Source organism: Falco biarmicus, chromosome 4 (genome assembly GCF_023638135.1).
Source record: "Falco biarmicus isolate bFalBia1 chromosome 4, bFalBia1.pri, whole genome shotgun sequence".
Classification (NCBI taxonomy): domain Eukaryota; kingdom Metazoa; phylum Chordata; class Aves; order Falconiformes; family Falconidae; genus Falco; species Falco biarmicus.
The window spans coordinates 82,346,341-82,367,523 of NC_079291.1; the positions used below are offsets into that span (position 1 = coordinate 82,346,341).

Genomic DNA, 21,183 nt, shown 5'->3' on the forward strand with positions numbered 1-21,183 from the left:
CATTCTACTCCTCTGAACGCTCTTATTCATAAGAGTGGGAACTAATGGAATAAAAACATCTTGCTTCCTATTATTCTGTAGTGAGAAAAGCAAGGGTTTTTGCTAAAGATGTGGTGCTTTGTTGGCTGCATGCTAAAATACACTGCAAAATACAAAAATGTTTTCACCACAAGTGTCTTCCTAGCAGGAACAGAAGACAGTGGATGGTCTTCACCAGACTAGGTACCCAGAGCAAGCACTGAAGGGGATGCAGATCACACAAAGAGAGGGCGAAGGCCAGGTTCTCCTGTGGATCAGGATAAGGCACCACACAAATCCCCGCAAAGAACAGCTGATCCAAACCTGTATTAGAAGAATTTGGAGAGCAACAAAGCAAGCTGTGGCTGAATCCACTCAGAATGGCAACGAACAAGTGATGTTGCATCCAGCCATTTACCTCCCTACAAGGCAAGCGGCACAGAGTGCTCCAAAGAGTTTCCAGCAAGCGATGAAAGCAAACAATATATGCAGGGAGCTTTAAAAATGATTGCAGAGAGAGCCCTGAGCTTCTGTTCTGTGCGGGTTTTTCCTTTTTTTTAATTTGCCTATAACTAAATTACATGATTTCTTTGCAAGTCTAATTAAGCAGTTAATTGATGCTGGTGCCCTTTAGCATCTGGCATTTAAGATTAAGTAAATAATGGAGAAAAGTGCATGCAGCACCCAGCAATAATTAAACACAGCAAGGGTTTGTTCCCCCACCCTCCTCCATTTTAACCTGTTATGTATAAATCTTTGAGGATAACTGTCTTTAATAGCCTCAAATACACTTACACACCAGGTAATGATACTTGACAACAGTATTTTTCCTCTTAGAGATGGCGGATAGTAGGTGTATCTTTGATCTTAACCAGCAGGTTTTATTTTACACTTTGCACTCATGGGAAGGAAGAGCTTCAGTGCCACAACTCTACCCAGCTGAAGTGCATGTTATATGGATCTTCATGGGAACATACTTTTGAATCCAGGAATGTGAGTGTTGTGATTACGCGTTAAAGATTTGTGGTCACATTTCTCCCTTTCTCATGTGCTTACTCCTTCCTGATGGTCCATACAATGTTATTCATCCACTTCCTTCAGACTATAGAAATGCAGATTATGGAAAAGCCTTCCTGTTAGTCTTCTGCAAGAAAGACTGAGTTACATAAATTTAAGCTGTATTAAAAAAAAAAAAAAAAAAAAAGAGCCCTTGGGGCAAAAAAAAGAAGCATCCAGAATCCTAGACAGCACTACAGAACATGGATTCAGCCGGGGGAATCTGTCCTATTTATAGGGATTTTCAGACACAGTCTCCAATGTTGCGGGTGCGAGGCTCACTGTGAGTTGCTACACACAGGCACCTCAATTCACTGCTTGGAAGAGAAGAGTAAAAAAGTGATGGTTTCACATACAGAAAGTCTGATCGGGGACACATCTGCTGGGGACTGAAAGTCCTGTCTATATTTAAGGTAAGCTTGAGAAGTGGGGCCATGGGAACCTCACGAGGTTTGACAAAGCCAAGTGCAAGGTCCTGTGTTGGGTTAATCCCCAGTATCAGTTATCAGTTGGGGGGGATGGACGGATTGAGAGCAGCTCTGCGGAGAAGGACTTGGGGGTACTGGTGGATGAAAAGCTCAACATGAGCCACTAACACGCACTCGCAGCCCAGAAAGCCAACTGCATCCTGGGCTGCACCACCAGCAGCGTGGCCAGCAGGTCGCGGGAGGTGATTCTGCCCCTCTGCTCTGGTGAGACTCCCCCTGCAGTGCTGCATCCAGCTCTGGGGTCCCCACCAAAGGAAGGACACGGACCTGCTGGAGCGAGCCAAGAGGAGGCCACAGAGATACTCAGAGGGCTGGAGCACCTCTCCTATGGACAGAGACTGACAGAGTCGGGGCTGTTCAGCCTGGAGAAGAGCAGGCTCCGGGGCAACCTTATTGTGGACTTCCAGTACTTAAACGGGGCTTATAAGAAAGACAGAGACAAACTTTTTAGTGGGGCCTATCGCAACAGGACAAGGGGTAATGGTTTTAAACTAAAAGAGGGTAGATTCAGACTAGATATAAGGAAGATATGTTTTATGATGAGGGTGGTGAACCACTGGCACAGGCTGCCCAGAGAGGCAGTAGGTGCCCCATCCCTGGAAACATTCAAGGTCAGGTTGGATGGGGCTGTAAACAACCTGATCTAGTTGAAGATATCCCCATTCGCTGCAAGGGTGCAGGAGTAGGTGGTCTTTAAGGGTCCCTTCCAGCCCAAACTATTCTACGATTCTGTGACTTTGTACATGTAGAACACTGCACTGAGCAGCTGCAGTCTGATCTTAAGAGTCCAGTTTCCTCAGAAAGCCCCATATTAAGTTAAATACTCAGACTCAAGTTAAAAGACCTACTCCAAGACTTACAGTGTAAGAAACCGAACAGCTACAGCAGACCCAGCTTGTGCTGCTCCCCCAACAAGCCCACTCAGGAGCATGAAACCCAGCCCCTGCCTTACACTCCTGCAGGTTATCGCCAGCCAGACTGCCTCCCTAATACAGCTCTGATTTAAACTAACAACAGTACAAGAGGGTTTTTGTTCTTCCAGCGCTGCCTGACGGAAGAAATTGCTGCCCAAAGACTAGTGCCACAACCTCTTTAGACTCTTCAAGCAAGAAAAGCCAGTGTGGAGTCTCATGCCTACATACCATGGGTGCTGCGAGTCTTAATTAGTATCTGTAGCACACTCGGAGACCTTTGGACAGAGGGTGCTACAGAAGTGGAAAATATTACCATCATTATGCCTGCTACCACAAGTGCTGGCATTCAACGCAGAGACTTCACAGCAGATGGTGAAGTCACTAGCACGGCTGGCTGCAGTTATAATTTCCCTCATCACAGAGTCTCCTTGTTGGAGCAGGCTTCACCTCTTGATGTCTGAAAAGCAAAACAGAACCTGTGCTGACAAGCTGTATCGTGCTGGTCAGTACTGCTGACACGTTCAAACCGGCCAGCACTCAAATCACTAGAAAGTAAATCATCCAAGGGACTTTCTAATTAAAAAGAGCTTCGCTTTCATGGCAATGCTTCCTCCCGCCTGTCACAGCCAGCCCTCCCCTGAATTCTGATCATTAAAAGGCAAAAACAAAGAATTAGTCAGCTTTTGTTAAGTGTCAAACATTCCCACTCTAAACTATGAGCAAAACAAGGAGAGACATTTTATAACTCTCAGAGCAACTTTATACCTTCCTAAACACTATTTCTTACTAATTGCTCATTTGCCCTGGTTTTACAGAACAGCCTGGCTCACTCCACCTTTGACAGAGGAGAACAGCAGTGTTTAACGTGCTGCAGTAAGTGGGATATGCGTAGGTCTAATTTTTATCCATATTTATTTCTAAGTGTTAGCAGTTAGAAGCCTGGGACTCGGAGCTACCTCAGGTGTAACTGAGATGCCATTAGCTTTAAATCTGTTCCCAAGTGCTACGAGCATCCTCTCCATTTGGCCTAGGACATCACCTTGCAGATGAAGGCTTTGCTTATATGGGAATATTCTGCTGAAAAATTTTCATTTCACCAAAAACTTCCTAGGGACTCCAAAATACAAGCGCAGGGTAATGCTCCCCTCCTGTTTCTGTGACCTTTTCGGGTTGTAAAATGCGAAGGATCCTATAGTAGAAAGAAGTGCTTTGAAGTGGAGGTGAAGAGTAATTGCCACTACTCTTTGTGGCACCATGGGAGCCCAAACACATTCTGCGGGCAGCTTGCAAACACATCAGCACACTGCCCACGTACCAAGGGACATTATCATGGAAACAACCTGGCCAGGAGTTACTTCAGATGGTGGCTGAAGATGAAAATGCCTTTAGCCCACATCTATTACACAGATCTAACATCACCAGTCCTGTCTTGGGATTTATTTCTACCACTTTTGTAAAACAACATGGAAACTTCCCCACGCCTGAATTCTCCCTCAGTTCAGGGAAGTCGTCGCAATATGGCATCTAAAAGGGGAATCACACGCCATCGTCATTATCAGCCTATTCAGAAAACCTTCGCTGAATCTGTCAGATCTGTGCCTTGCTTTTGATGCCACTAGCAGTGCAGGTTTTGGTGACGTATCTGCAGCCTCTAGGCGAAGGTGGATGCTGCTGTTGCCGCCGCTGCCTCTGGCCCATCCTTCCGTAAGTCTCTGATCTATTTAACTTAAAATACTTTTGCTGCACACCGGTGATGGTATCTGATCATCGCAGAAGGTAACTTTACAAAGCTGCATACCTACCCAATAACCCACCACGCCACAGTACTTCAACAGACACATCAAGACTCTCCTATGCAATACAGATAGAAACGCACCTAGGCAGCCAGGGAGTGAAAGGCCAATGCATGAATTTGATTTCAACCAGCTTTTCGTCTGTCTGATTCTCACCCATTGAGCTGGAGCTGGTTGTATATAGGAATGAATATGCTGTTCCCTAACGGAGGCTGGATTGACTTACTGCTCTCTAACTGGAGATCATGACAGATAACTGGCACTGAAATGGAGAAGTGGAAACACTGAAACCGCAAGTGAAGACTGCATCTGCCTCTGTGACTACACAAACCAGACCAGGTAGCTTTAGTTTAGTCTAAATAATGGATTGCTCCCAGATGCTTGGAAATCCCTGATGGACAGGCATGCCCTTCCTCTGAGTTTTAAGACTTGCTATGATTTAACCCTATGACTTCACCTCCCTGGCACGAAAATCACACCAGAAGCATGAGATGACCGTGCCAAAGCCAGCACCATGCGGAACGCTGCCATCTCCTCGCTGATCTGTGCCATGCCGGCAGCTCATCCCAGCAGCGCTCCAGCCGCTGAACTGTCCCCTGGCAGATTCCCAAAGGCGATGGCAAGGGGATGGCTTTCTTCCAAATGAGCTGAGAGGGTCTCAGGCTTTTCAGTTTAGGATACTGGGTGATTAGCAACCACTGGACAAACTGCCCAGAACACCTGGACGTTAGCAGACCAGGCTGATAGGTGTGAAGATACTAACAGAAGAGTCTCCCCCTTCCTACTGACATTCGTATGTCGGCACCACATTCAAAAGGCTATCACAGCATTACCACATCATGGTACTGATATCAGTGCCATGATTAAGATGACAAAGTAATTACAAGTGTCTGCTTTTATACGCTGATTGCTTTCCAAATAAATGTTCTCCATTCCAAATAAATCTACTATGGATTAACATTTCTTCTACTTGCACACCGCCTAGAATGTATTTGATTAGAAAAGCCTGATCAAAACTCTGCTTGACCATTTTTCAGCACTTCACTATTTTTCTTTTCCTCATCAGGAAGAAAAGTGTATCCATTAGTTAACCTTTTCAAACACATTCTTTCTCGAGTCAAATTCAAAGAAGGATTAAAAAAAAATCATCAGACTTGGCTTGTGAATAGCTTTTTGTGAGCACAGGGAACAAGCATTCATATATCAGAACATCAGCATGGGGAGATAAGGGGAGCTGTATACGTGCATGCTTATCTGAATGCAAGATCAGTACTGTGAAACCAGCATAAACACCAAGGACAGAATCCATATATCGATGTAATTCTTAGTGGTACTAGTGCATTTGTGTGAATTTGCAATTAAATAAAGCTTATTCCTTAAAAAGAAAACAAGAAGCTAAGGATATAACTCAAGGTCTATTGAGATCAACAGGATTTTTTCCCATTGCATTTGAATATAGCTCCCTCTCCCTCACTCCCAATATGTCCACTGGAATATTAAGAAAGAAATTACCAGGAATTTGTTTGTACTATTTTTAAACAGATCAAGAAATTCTCAACTCTCTTAGCCTGCTTTCTAACACAGCAAATCCAGAGCTCTCCTTTCTTCCATGGCTAACATTTCATGTATTTTACTCCCCATTAGTTTCATACCAAATGAAGTAATTGAAAATACTACAAATACATGTGGGTGACAAATGAACTGATGCAGGAAACATAACTTTGAATCTCCTGACTTTTACGCAATTAAAATATCAAGTTAATTGTTGGATCTGTGTAGCTTCTCTCATTTTAATATGTAAATGAGTCTCCATTACTCTATAGCTCAAAGAATGTGTTACTCTGCTTACTTGATTAGGCTGGGAATTGCTGGTCCTGCTGTCACTATGTTTACACTTTAGTGACAACTTTGCACATCAAATTCACATAATGCAATGTCATCAACTTACTCATCAAATATAAACTTCTTAAATACAGCCGCTGCTCTAGAATATTGAAACATCCTGATTTTACTTCATTTACAGCCCCTGAATAATCAGAGGAAGTGAAAAGAAAAATGGGAAACACAACTGGAAAACAGTATTTCCCAGGAAGAACAGCTTCCCACAGAGACAGGTAGGTGAACCAGAAACAGCCCATGCAAAATATTATCCTTCAGCTTCTGAATTTTAGTTCTGTGTTCCCCCTTTAACATGTGGAAGGAGTAGACATGCTTTATTTCTCAGTCTCTACACATTCACCCCACCTCATCTGGGATTCAGCGTTAAGGAGTCCCTATTTATTCTGTCAAGGCAGCCAGATTTCAGCTCCCGGCCACGTACACTTACCTGGAAATTGAAATGAGGACTCCAGAGAAAAACAGCAGATTCAGTAATTTTTTTCCCCATTATGAACCTACCATAACAAGGATGCTGCCATCTTGGATAGTATTGAGAGAAGAACTGTAAATAAGTTCAGTATTTTCCCATGCCTGTCATCTTCCCTGAATCTAATAAATATCCCCAGACAAGGGGACATTCACCTTGCCATCACAGGACTTTCTGAAGATGTTTCTAGTAACCTCGACACCCCTTGCTAAGTTCCTTGACTAGATCTCCGCTACCCTCTACTGCTCAGAAAGGCATCAAGCTTTAATTTCCAGGAGAAACAATACATTGACAAGATGCAGAGCAGAGATCTGAGGCTCTCCCCTGCTGGAGTGCTCTACCATACTGGCAGGCTTGTTTTTTCTGATATCAGGGAAATTGTGTCAGCCTGAATTTAAGACATCAGCACAAGCCTTTCTTCTCCATCCTGCTGATGAATGAAAGAGCATTTTCAATTGTGTACATCCAGAGGCCTTATGGCACACCGGTCCTAATCAAAAGCTGCTCTGTGGTGCAAACTGCGGTAAGAGGCAGCTCACATCACAACACCGCAGGATCCAAAGGGCAGCTGCAGATAATACTGCATTTCCTTCCCTTCAGGAGAGATGTTGGACCGGAGAGATCCAGCGGGAGAATCCTGACTGCTACATAGCCACCGAGAAGGCAACAACTTGACTCAAATATCCAAGCAGGAAAAACAACAGCCAAAGTTTACCAAGACCTGTAAAGCTCAATCACCTGTTGGCTTCTCTCTGGCTGATAACAAACCATCAGCACAGAGGGATACAGAACAACCACGGCCACAAAGGGCACTATCTGCGGTGTGGAAGTTTCCATATGGTACAAATGTGGTGGTATTTTATAGGGATTTGGGCAGGTGAGAAGGGGTTAAAACACGGGAGGGGAAAGGTTTGGGGTCCTTCTGTTGCTCATTGACTTTTCTCCTTGCAAAGGCTCTGAACTTCCCCTGGTTATAAATGAAGGAGCATGGCTGCTTCTGGCAGCTACTTCAGGTAGCGTGAACAATTCTTCCTCATGGTCATTTCGTGCTTCAGTCAGCCATTGATGGACTGAGAACTACAAACTTAAGTCAGAAGGCTTAAAAATACTGTTTCTATTACAGGCTGTCCTCCAAAGCCATGTGTAGAGTAACCAGGAGGAGACAGAACACCCCTGTCAGTCCAGGTTTCTCCACACGTTTTCTCTTGATATATCTGCTCCCAGAAATTACCTCTAACCTTGCTATGTGCCTGTCTGTAATGACATTAGTTACCTCTAACCTTCCTCTCTACCTCAGCAACAGGGACCTCTTCCTCCTCAGAGGTAACACCACGGCTTTACTGCATCAGTACTAAACAAAGAAAACATACCTGCCTAGGAAAGAAGCAACCTTCTCCCCAACCGTATTTTCTTGCAGTGCTATTCATTTCCATTGCACTCAAATTCAATGCAGGATCTCTGTGCCCAGAGATCCTTCCCTTGGGAGCCTCATTCCTCATACTGCTACAGAAACCACTGTAGATGTTCTCATAGCTCAGTGTTTAAATTTGGCCCCCTTCACCAGATATACTTGTTGCTTTCTTCTCCATTTCCTTCTTCCCAAATTACTATTTCTCTCTTGGTAAACCGGCTTTATTTTCTCTGGAGCGAGGCTTTTGCTTTCACTAAATATTTTGTCATCAACTTCTAAACAGTGCCTAGCGAAAGGGTAGGAGATGCTTTAAAAAACCACCCTTGTAGGAATCACCGGAGCTGCACAGAAGTATCACGCAGGTTCACAGGCTGCCTTTTACAAAAGCAGCAATACTGAGGCACCCAGGGGCTCCACAGATGAACTGGGTGGAAAAGAGGGGCCAGGAAGAAATCCTGCAGCTCTTGTGCTCTTCGTGAAGGCTAAGTACAGTCTGGATAGTAACCTTTGACTGACACCAAGTTTTACACATTCAGTAGCTACAACAGAACTAGGTTACAGGATTTATTACAAACCTCTGCCTCCCTGGACAGCAGACAGAGTCTGAAAGTCCCAGCAATGTCTCGCTGGCACATCCCATCACCGTTTCACAAGAAGCTGCAGGCTTCAGGCATCCTCGGGGGTTTGTCTGGTCAGCAACCCCTGTCCGCCTGCTCACGTCCCGGCTGTTCGCAGCACACAGATTAAGTTGTGCTCGGGGGCAAGTCCCTGGCTGTTTAACAGACTCATGGCATGCTGCCATAGGCAGGGCACACTGTTTTCAATGTATTCAGTGCTGCATGACTTCATATCTGTGTTATCTCCAAAAAAACTTGGGAATCTATCTGGATGACAAATGTTATATAGGATAAAAGCCTATTTTTTTTTTTTTAACCAGGGAACATTTCTTTCAGCCCTCTTGAGGTACTATACTTTCATTCAAGACAAGAAACCTGGCTCTTTACAGGCACCTGCACCGACTTCAGTAGTGCAGAACATTTACCATCAAAGGCCACACTGCTGCTGAATCAGAACACACAAACGCTTCAAGGTACTTTCCCCTGGTGGCTAGACAGCCCAAATCTATTGACACCACTGTAATGCCAACGGATTGCATAGATCCTGACCACCAACCACCGCAACACTGCCAATACTGAAGTACAGGAGGTCTCAACTTGGCTACAGCCTTTTTGGAAAACAGGCATATTTAGCAGCCCCACCTCGTTACCTGGAGTGCTGGGCTGGGACAAAGGGATGTGGATGCTAAGGAAGGAAATCAAAGCAAGCTCTTTAAACTACCAGCTTATTCCCAATCTTAATATACTATTCAGGTCCCAGACTGGTCTAAATGTCTTGCAGTAGAGAAACTAGCACCATAAAAGCAATAATGATAATAACTAGCTGAGAGGTGAGGGGATTGACCCAAGGACGTACTGCTCTTCAGCTGCGGAGTCAGCATGGGGAGGCAGGCAGGCTCCGAGTGGGGCAGGCAAAGCAGCTCCCAAGGACTGCTGCTAATAACACTCATCCTGCGCGCTGCTTCCGTATCATTTGTGCTCTGCACACTACAGCTACACAACATTTCTGATGCAGGTAGCAGTTGGGAATGATTTCATTCCCCATCAGTAACACGTGGCCATCTCTGGAGTGAGAGGACACAACTTCATCAGTGCACAGCAAAACACCAGAGGCAAAGACAAGCTCTTTATAAACTCCAGAAAAAAAAGGATATGCAGAAAGCAATTTATTGAAATAGAGGCAGGGCAGAAAGGCTAACATCCTGCTCTTACCAAAAGTCCCTTAACATTTGAAGATAGCAAATGCCCTGGACCTTCACTTTGCATCCCTTTAGAAAGAAAGCAATTCCTTCAGTACAAACTGAAGGGGAATCGGCATGTTAAAGCACCATCAAAAGAAGTGACATCTAATGAATCTTTTCTCTGCTTTAGGAAGAGGCATTATGTGACCAAAGAAGAGCTGCCCTCTATGTGCTTACCTGGCCGAGCCTTGTTTGACTAGTGAGACGCTGGGAGCCATCGGCACAAAGTGAGATACGGGTGCTGTGCTTTCATGCATGCACCCACCAACAACTAAGGTCACAGCAAAGCCCTTCATCAGGTGGGCTCAGGTCTCCTTTGCAGGTGCAGCCCTCACCACGTGTGGATTTCCTATATGCAGATGGTAGGAAGCACCAAGGCTTCCAAGCACCAACAGCTCAGCCAATGTTGTATGGAGAACGGCAACTTCCAAATTCCATCTGCTCCTTTTTTGTTGCCTTCTGTACTCAGAAATGCATTCATAAGAAGCACAAGTATGCTGGGACAGTGACAAATTTTACCGTCTCTGGCTTGTCACTTCAACAAGATTAGATTATTTTAATATTAACTCATTATCCAATTTAATTCCAATTAATTACGTTTTGACAAAGCCCTGACATGGCAGTGATGCTGGAGACAGCCTCCGCTGAACACCAGATGTAGCATCTTTGTTAGGGTCAAATGCCTGCCTTAGAGTGAGATTTCCCAGTCCCTCATCAAGCAACCCCCTCTTCCTATTGTTCCTTAACAAGGGAAAAAGGACACTGTAACCACTGAGATGGATGAACAGCTTTCCTTTCTGGTGGGATTATGTTCAGGAAAACAGTTCACTTCCAAAATTCTCCACAGATGGTTGAATCAGGGTTGATTTCCACACCCTCCCTCCTGGTAGGGGTGCCAGCCCATCTCTCAACAGAAAGAATATCAAAAGCGCTTTTCCTCTTTCTCACAGAGACAGGCCCCATGAAAGAAGGGAATGCTCCACTGTACCTACAGGATAGCAATAAATCATGAGAGCTCATGGAAAATTTGCATTACTGCATTCTTCAGTCAGGAACCAGCTTCCACAGGTCACCCCTTCCTACCTTTGAATACACTACTTTTAAGATGAGAACACAAAGAGAAATAATCGGCACCTGAAGCATTCTCATTTCTACCTGTGCCTTGCTACAACACACAAGCCATTACTTCTGCCAGCTCCCCATTAGCTGCCATCTACCTATTTGCTTGCAGCTAAGACCGAATTCCATCTCTAGCAGCACCAGAAAAATCAAGAGGTCCACCAGAACCACACAAGACAAAAAAGCAAGATCCAAACAGAAAGCGGCCTAGAGAGAAACAGAAAAAAAACACCAGGAAAAGCTATGGAGCTGGAAGAAAAAACCCAGAAGATGCAGCCTGAAACAGAAGAGGAGAGGGAAGGTGTGAAGAGTACAGGAAAGAGAAACGCAGAACTGGCACAGGTTCCAAATCTGGGCAGTGATGCCCTGCGCCACCTTTCCAAAGCTGTTACAATCTGCATCCCTGTTTCAGAGACAGGAGGACTCGAAGCCTCTCCCAGATGGCAGCCTGACCTTGGTGCACCCTGCTCTTACACAACCCGGAGCTGGGCAGCCACCAGGAGAGAAACAAAACACCCATAAAGTTACAGCCCATTCCCATCACGCGGCTGTCGCAGATCTGCCCCATTAAGACTGCACAACCCTGCGCGCAAATTTATACTTTGCAAAAGGGCAGCACGTTGTTACAGCTCACAGTGCTCAAAGCTCTCCTGCGCAATAGCCCCGGTACCCGTTTGAACAGAGACTATTACGGCATAAATGAGAGGAAAGGACCACTGAACTACGTGGCAAGTTGCCAGGTTATGCTGCAGCCTCCAGCGGTTATGCTCAAAGAGATTTAAAGTCCAGCATAACCTTGATTTTTTAATAGAGTCACATTTAATGAGCTTTAACGTCCACAGTAATGATTTCCTTATTACCTATCCAGGAGTCAGAACCATGATCAGAAAAAACGTGCTGCACTCGGGTCCAGTAAACGAATTTAATAATGGCCAATACATTATTATCAAAACCATCAACATCATTGTCCTGAATGCCTTTTTTGGGTTGGTATAATTGTAATTCTTGGAACCTTAAGTGTAATTGTTGCAGATCACACAGGCTTGCTGAGCACAGCAAACCTGACTGGCTAGAGGCCACCCAAATCCCTCACCCCTGCCAATACACCGCTCAGGTTATATGGCAGAACAGGACAATAAACCCCTTACATTTACCTTTGGCTGTCAAAAGGCAAAATACAAAGTTACATATGACCTTTGTTGTCTTCCCTGCTTCTGTCCACTTCCCCTACTCTGTCCTCAGCCTCCCTTCATCCCATTCAACTCTGACATGAGCGACCTCCCACCCCAAAAGCTCAGAGAATTGAATTTGCATGTGTTACACAAATGAGGTGGATAAACAGACATATGGGTGATGCAGCTGACAGAAAGGGGTGCAAGAAAAATTTGAATTTTTGTTATTTTTGTACAGAAACAGCTCCACAAACCTCACTGAAACCTGCTCCCTCATTATGCACAATAAACCTCCTTCCCCAAGGCAGCCAATTGCACAGTGACAAACAGAGCAGAGGGAGTTTCTGCCACATGCTCCCCATTTCACACCTTGAAAATACACTAAAATGGAAGGCATATGGCAGCCGTTCCTGTGGGCAGAGCTGCTGAGATCCTAAGAAAACAGTGAAAGCTGGATCTTCCATTTCTCATCCCGAGGGAGACAGTGTAAATATTCTAGCCACGTGAAGGCATGTTGTTAAACCACTCCTGGAACATCCACACTGCAGATGCTGAGTTGAGCAGGAAAGAGTCAATGCAAAAATGGATGCAGCTTGCACGGCGTGCTTGAGGAACTGTCCCCTAACCCACCAGGAGCTCTGCCCTGCCCCAGCAAGAAGGCCAAATCTGGCATCCATCTGGCTCATTTAAAGCCAGCTCAGACACACCTGCTAAACTTGCAAGTCAGGGCAGTAACATCCTCAGCATCTCTTGCACTTCCTAATATAAACAGTCTTTATCCTCCTACCATACCGCTGAATGTTCCTGCAGCAGAAAGGAGGGTCTGGGACTATTTATGGCAACGTTCCCCATGCATGACAGTGACGCACACGAGCACGTAAAATACAAGAAAAAATCCAAGGTCTTTCTAAATAACCTGGCTTACTATGCACGTGCCCTGGTCTCAAAGACAGTCATTCACAGGGCTTCTCCATCCTCACTCACAGCTCTTTTTCCCATTTTGTTTACATTAACCGCTGCCATATGCACTTACAGCCACTCTGAGAACGCAAAGGGCCCTCCTGTGACTGTGATAAAAGACACTGAAGTATTTCCCACCCCCTTGCCAGGCTCTGCAGCTGATGCTCCCATTTCAGTTGGTGACCAGAAGTCAGAATGATGTAGCATGGGACTGGGGCAAAAGGAAAAAAAAGCATCACATATATGAGAGGCTGGGAACACCCTGAAACCCAGTAAGCTGTTTGTTTTCCTGTCAGTATCAAAGGCAGAAGAGAAAACAGCTTTAAAAATGCATTCCTTGTGAGCTAATGACAAACCTAGTAACATCCCCGCAACAGAAGCACCTCACGAACAGCTAAAAGCAACTGCGTGAAAAGCAGCAGAATAATAATTACGAATAACAAATCACAGGACGCCTATGTGAGAAATGCGTTCTCCCAGAAGAAATGGTCTAATTATTGTAGATGATACCCCAGAGGTTCATTCATCAGTGGCAGAGACACAGAGCTGACCTCACCTCTGGACCCTCTCTGCCCCTGACTGGCACCCTGCGCCCTGGGCTGGAGGGGCACGGTCACCCCTGCATCTGTGGCATTATGTGTGCTAGGTACTCGAGGGCATCACGGCAGGCAAGGGCACTGGGCAGCAGCATCTACCATAATTTAAACACCAGTGCATTTAAAATTAAAATCGCAGTGCTCTTGCCACCCCCAAGAACTACTCGAGTCTCAGCGGGGTCTCAGACTGGAAGCTCTTACAGACAAAGGCGGTCTTCCTCAAATGTTAGCCAAGTGTTTAATGCTTACACATTTGTTAGAGCATCCACTAACAACAGTGACAAACTGTCATTGTACCTCTAACACCCAGTCAGCTCTTCACTTTATAAACCACCCCATCTAGACTTCTCATGTCGTATTTTTAAGGCTATATAGCACCATAATGCATTATGAGATGCCAGAACAAACGCATTCTTAGCAGTAATGAAGTACTACTGTTTGAGCAATGGCAGAACAAGCAAGCTACTTGCAGAGAATTTTGGTGTCATAACAGTGAAAGATATTTCCTTCTGTGTATTTTCTTTAAACCACGGCTCTGCCCTTTTGTGGGTCTCAAGCCTCCAGCACACACAGCCTTCAAGGAAAGCTCTGCCCTCTTAGCTGCATCTGAGGGAGCATCCTGACCTCTGGACACTGACCACACATGTGCTGCTGGCACGCAACAGGTTAGCTGCACACAGACCTTCAGCTCTCTCTCATTTTTCTCTTCTCTAACAAAATCGTTTTGAGGGCAAGGTCCATGCAAGAGAGTCACATCAGTCAGATTTCTGGGGCTCTGCAGCATGACTTGACTCTGCCCATTTCCCTCGCAGTGTTGCAGGTGATGGGTCATGATTTATTGAGAACTTTACCTTGATTTACAGAGTCTGAGAGCATGTCTGGAGGTGTTGACTTTGGGGTTGTTGTAGTAAAAATTCTTGTTCAGGTATGTGAAGGGAGGACAGACTGCGCTGGAGAAGAGCCACAGATTCTGTGAAATGTATTTAGCTCGGTGAAAGATATACTCTATTTTCATGGAGTATTGAACATAGCTGTGATTAATGGGGCACATATACACTGATAAACAATATTCATTTGTTTTAAGCCAGGTCTGAAAAGATTTCAACCACTTGCTTCCCTGCAGCTATGAAAGTTATTTCCTGCTGTCTGTACTACCTCAAGGGCTAAACCAGCCCTGAAAGGAAGGAAATATTTCCTTTTACTCCATCGGCAGCACCAGCCTATGAAGGCTGTTGTATTGGCATTTCATTTATCACAGGCAAATTATATGGATTATTATTACTTCTCCTTACCACCTACCCTCTGTACCAAACTGCCACAGGATTGCCACCACACATACACTCTTTCCTGCATCAACCCGTCTTCTTTCATTTTCCTTATAACCGGTCCATCAAGCACACTGTCTGCAATGTCTCCATCTGCTTCTGCAGCCAGCTCCTTTGGCAGTACGGATGAATAAGTGTATCTTCCCGACCAGGAGCCAGCAAGCCTACCTGCAATTTCTTGTGGTGACTGAAAACTCCCAACTCCTTCCAGATTCCCAGAGATGGAGCCGCCTCCTTCAAGGACCCTCACCAGCTCCCTCAGCCTTTCACACTCCTCCTGCAGATGCTGCTGCTCCTCCTTGCGCTGCTGCTTGGCCAAGCTTGCTGGGTTCATGCTGAAGTGAAGAACTTTGGTTCTGCTGGGATCATAGTCACCCTGTGTGGCAGAAACAAGAGAAGAAGACTGAGTAACTGATCCAGCCTCCAAGTCCACCCAACCAGTATCACTCTTTGTGTGAGACAAAAAATGTTACAGCAGAAAAAGGGACACTCATGCAGTGATAATGTTTTATTCCAACAGTTGAAGTCAGCCAAACCCTGTATTGCTTCTCCTTCTTGCTACTCTCTCTTTCAAAAACAAAAAAACCCCAAAACACATCCAAACAAAGAAAAAACCAACAAAACCCCCCACAAAAATCCCCACTCAATAGAGCTTGCTCCCTGGCTGACACCTCCACCGTTAAATTTAACTCCAGAAATGAAGTTTTATAGCTGTATTTTAAATCTCTTTATAGCAGAAGATTATAATGAGCACACAAATACACCCTGAAACTACAGCAGGACACCCAGTACTAGCCTAATTTATTACTCATACGAGCCGGCAACGTCCATACGACTCTGATGGTGGAGTCATTAGCAAGGTGTATCAGCTTGTCCTAAGCAAGTGAACAGATATTTCATTGTATACTTTTTTCTCAGAGGTGAGTTGTATTTATAGCAGTCTAAATAGTCAGTCAAGTCCTAAGATAGAAAATTAATATTCTTTCAAAGTGAGAGGAAAACACTGATGTTACATTTGTGATTTCAGAGAGACAATTTTCATATAAACTACAGGAAGCCTCACGACCATAAAAGTAGCAAAGCATGTGCTAATGCTGGCTGCCACGGCATTCTGCCCAGCTGAAACCCTATAGCAGTGCCTGCATAAAAAGGCATTTTATATGGTAATATTTTTTCTTCAATTAAATCTCAGGACCTAAAGTCATTTTGTAAACATTAATTAACCCTCAAGAGCAGCATGAGGTAGGTATTATCCCAATTTTATCATTTCATTTTCATTAAAGACGTGCTAGAACTTTATGTGGGTTTTTTTCATGCAAAGCAGAGCAGAGACTGAGCAAATTCATCCTGAACTGCTGGTCATTGATGGTAAAAGACCCCAGCAGATCCCATTCCCAAACATATTTTACTGAAAATACTCCACCCACATACTGTAAAAGCACCTCTGCCCGCAGCAGGCAGTGAATTGCTGAAACTTGCTGCCCCAGAGCCTGGCAGCAGATGCAGCACTGGTTCAAAAATGGGTTTGACAAAGTCATGGACAACAGCTCCATAAATGGACCGTGCCAGGGGAGCATCCCCCAGCATCTCTGGCTGCTGGGAGAGCACTGGGAAGCGTGGCCATGTTTGTGGGCTCTCCCAAAAGAGCATTTTCCATCACTGTGGCCAGAGATGCTCTTCTGGGCTGGATGGACCATGGGTAAGGGCCAGCTGGGCACTTTTTCTGTTCACATGTGATGTCTGCTACATCTCACAGCTGTTCCAGTGACCTCTTGCAGGAACCATACCAAAATTCTCCTTTAAAATCACTTCCTAGACGTTAGCTGAGCAGAAGGCAGCTGGAAGAGGTGTGGGTGCTGGTGAGCAGCGTCAGGGTCTGGGTCCAGCAGTATGCCAGTGCTGTGCAGTGCTGTGGTGCTCATGGCTCCCCTGCGGTCCTCAAGGCTGGGTCCCCACGATCCCTGAGGCTGGCTGCCCACAATCCCTGAGGCTGGCTGCCCACGGTCCCCGAGGCTGGAACCCCACGGTCCCTGAGGCTGGAACCCCACGGTCCCTGAGACTGGGTCCCCCACATTCCCTGAGGCTGGCTGCCCACGGTCCCCAAGACTGGGTCCCCCATGGTCCCCAAGGTTGGGTCCCCCATGGTCCCCGAGCATGGCTGCCCGTGGTCCCCGAGGCTGGGTCCCCCATGGTCCCCGAGGCTGGCTGCCCGCGGTCCCCGAGGCTGGCTGCCCGCGGTCCCCAAGGCTGGCTGCCCGCGGTCCCCAAGGCTGGCTGCCCGCTGCCAGCTGGCTCCCCGGGCCATGCCAGGCAGACAGGTCCCGCTGCAGAGGAGAAGCAGCCAAAGCTGCGGCTGGCAGGGCGCTGTCAGTTATGCAGGCAAAGGGGAAGCGCAATTTGGAGCTGGGAGAAGACGTGGAGTGTAATCCAAAAGCACTTTTGGTCAAAAGCATGGGGTCCATGTGCTGGTGAATAAGAGGTTAATATTTTCTTGCATCCACCACCGAAAATATAATCTAAAACTGCAGAACTGGAAATCTTGAATGCACAACTGGCATGGAAAGTACTGATGTACCTAAAAACCAGCAGATGCCCTCACTGTCGTGTTTCCCAGAGAAAAAATACACGGGGTACAGTTGCTGCTCATATCTACTGTGAGAACCCAATATGGTGCTCCTCATGAGAAATCAGTCTAACCACATCTCTCCATCTGGGTAGAAGAGACAGTCACTATTTCACAATGTAAGCACAAGTTAAAAACAAAGGGAGATCATATCTGTTTCTGTATGTCCTGGGCCAAGAGGGGGTGGGAGGAAGCCCCTAACACAGGAGGACAGACACAGGAATCCCCAAACGGCTGCCCTGGTCCAAGGATCTCACTCCAGAGAACCACAGAAACTCAGGCATGGAAACCTTGAGTACCCTTCCCAGCTGTCTACATTCCCTGAAGTCAGAGTACGTGGTCTTCCAGCCCTTGGCCATGTACCGGGCAGGTGATGCATGTTCTCATACTGCCCAAGCCTTGTGCTGCTCAGGAGACATATGGGAACACCTAGGTGGGCAGCACTATCCTGCAGCCTGGCAGCAGTGGGGCTTCATGACCCCACGTCCCCGGGGAAGTTGAGACAAACAGCCTGGACCTGTCAGACAGGCCATTAGCACCAAGAGAAGAAATAATCCCACTGACGGCTTTGGTCAAGAAAAGTTTAGGAGAGAACTGAAGGACTGGGACCACAGGCAGCATCTGGGAGATGTGGAACAGAGGGGAAATGAAGACAGCTGTAACGCCAGCTTATTAGATATATTCTCTGCAGCAACACACTGGCATTTAGAAACCTGTTTCCGCACCCAGCTATCCAACTTTTCATGCTATTTGCATTTCAGGACTCTTCCAGACAGGTCAGAGCACTCCTTACCCTTGTGTCTGCCTTTCAAGGGAAGAGATTCAACCCCAAAGTTTGCAATGGGGTTTATGCTGGCTGCCAAAAGGATGCTTTTAAAATCAGAGCTGCGGAGCCCGCTTCTCCTTGCGCAGCCTGGTAGCGTGGTATTTCTGACAAGCTGTGAAGGGCGGCTCTGGCCCTGTCTCCCTCGCTGGCTGCAGTGCCAAGGTCAGGCAGAGATCACACCTCCTCGCCCCAGCTGCCACCACCACACTGGCTCCAGCGCGCAGCGCAGAGATCGCCTGCGCTTTTGTACTGCACCATCACTGCAGACACTCATGCACAGGCACGAGACAGCAGAAGGATCTCAGTGTGGAGGAAAAGCCATGCAAACCTGGAGACTGCTGCTACCTTCCTGCCAGGACTGCTTTAACCCATGCTGTGCTAGTCTGTTTGTTTTGCAGGTTGTTTACTCTCTCAAAACATTTCTCTGGCCTTTCAGTAAAGCCCCGCCATGAAGCTGCAGTGCTTTGGCTCTTATAGCTCTTTCAGCCCATTTATCTTTTCCTTTTATAACATGCCCCCTTGAAAAACCATGCCCTAAAACTCAGCACTCAGACTCAGCTTTATTCTTGGGGCACATCAGTGCTCCTCAGCACATCAGTCTGAAGCTACACTAAGACAGGTGGATCTCTTAAAAATCCACTGTGATACAAAGGCTGTGGCAGAATCCATCTCATTTAACATTTCTGGGAGTTCACTAACATATTTGCTATGCTACTCACATTTTTGGGCTAGGGGCAGTAGCTTTCTCTTTATTCTACACAGCACACATCAAACCAGTACATTTCTCCCTACAGCTAAAATATTAGTGCTGCTGGTTTGTATTATAGGAATGCCTGAAAGAAACCATGTGAGACAGGGATCCCAGCATGCTAGGTCCTGTACAAACCCACAAGAAACTACCACCTAACGCCCCAAAAAACAGACAGCAAAGCCTGTAGACATGGTATGTGAGGGGAGCAGAGGAATGGAAACATGTAGTCTCCAGTTTGAGACTCCTTAGCAGCACCGTGGCAGAGATGAAAACAGGTCTTCAGAGATGACCCTTGCCGCCAGACCCATTGCCATCTTACACAGACGCACCAAGCAGAGCACTACTTACGTCTCTGGGAAATTCACCGACATCCTATAGATTTTCAAATAAACGCAGGAAGCTTACCATGGAAACAGTGCAGACCAGAGCCCATTTCTGATGACAGGGAACAGTTGCATGTGTATGTAATACCAGACAGCCAAAATGGCATCACAAGTCAATTGTTTGGAGTGTTCTTCCAAATTTCTGAAGGTTGGGAGGTTTTGATCTGAAGGTTTTGATTCGCTCTAGGAAAAGTCATGGCTGGAAACTGCTAAATATCACAGATAGCAAAGAAACACTAAGATCTCACTAGCATTCAAAGGAAATGAAACTCCAACGATGGTAAGAAACCAGAGACTGAGGAAAGCAAACTTAACTTCCTCCTGGAATCCCTTTAGCTCTGGAAAATGCAGATTGCTGGTCTTCTCCATCAACTGCCCTTGTGCCCACAATAAATTACTCTTACTAACAAAAATTTTGCCCTTTCAGCTCTGCAACAGAAGCCTGGAAAACAGCGTTTTGGGTGCTGGGAGAGAAGACCTAAACCAGATTTGCGCATTGAGAAAATAATTTCTAATCTAGATGAGGAAGAGCAAACAGTGGCATTTGAAAGGTGCGGTACAGAAGAGACAGCCATGCTCTTTAACAGGAGCTGGGATTTCACAAGCACCTGCCCAGGAGCAGCTCCAGATGCTGCTTCTGTGCTGAACCGACACAAGCAAGAAGGTATTGCTTAACAGAGTTTAAAAGCATCTTGCAATAAAGGGATTACCATTTTTCTGATTTCTCCAAGAAGCATGTGAGTGTGCTTCAGGTTTGGAAACTTGGCCTGAATGTGAGTATCAGCCACATCCACTTAAGCTCATGGTACCTTTATACAGAAATATGAGATGTTTGGGGGATGCAACCGATATATGACCTAGACAGTCCCTTTGCTGCAAGGCCACCCTGTCCCTGATTCATGCAGGAGATAACTTGGTAGGACTTTCTGCTCATCAGCACACCATGGCCAGCGTCTCAGAGAGTGAAGATGATACATTACTGTTCTTTTCTCAGCAGCACCCCCTCTTTACCCCTATTTTTCCTAATACTTTAAAAATTGGAAATTGTAGAGATGCTGAAGAGTAAATAACCTGAACTAGAGAGAACTGCTGGCGTTCATTGATTCTTCTTTCAAGGAATAACATTGAGCCAGTAATTCAGATTTGTCAGAAAAATGTACACAGAGCTTCAATTTAGGAAGAAGCAATAAATACCTTGATTGATTGCAACCAAGTCTGGTTGACACTTAGTAGAAGAGTGAATTATTCATTCCTGGAAAGCAAGATGCTAACTAGCTGATTTGGTGCTTAAGGCAGCAAAACCATTTTTGTGCTCTCAGAAGGGCACCGGACATTTTACATAGATGATTTGTTGACTCCACATGCTAATATGTTCCACAATTTATGAAATAATGTTGTTTTGATGCATTTTCCTCAGCCTTCCTTCAGACTCGTGCCCCAGGGTATGCACAGGGGAAACTCTCACAGACCACTGAGAAGAACCATCCCACCACTTCTGACCCAATGTCACAGTCATTATGTGGGA

The 21,183-nt window shown here is 45.8% G+C and overlaps 1 protein-coding gene across 2 annotated transcripts in view; it reads right to left on the bottom strand.

Annotated features, from left to right (window-relative positions):
• Window positions 1-21,183, bottom strand: part of MAD1L1 (mitotic arrest deficient 1 like 1) — a 380,568-nt gene that overhangs the window by 113,663 nt on the left and 245,722 nt on the right. For both annotated transcript variants that reach the window (XM_056336428.1, XM_056336429.1), the window contains one exon: window positions 15,244-15,451. In XM_056336428.1, the coding sequence (XP_056192403.1) occupies window positions 15,244-15,451 (208 nt within the window). The remainder of the gene's footprint in view (window positions 1-15,243; window positions 15,452-21,183) is intronic.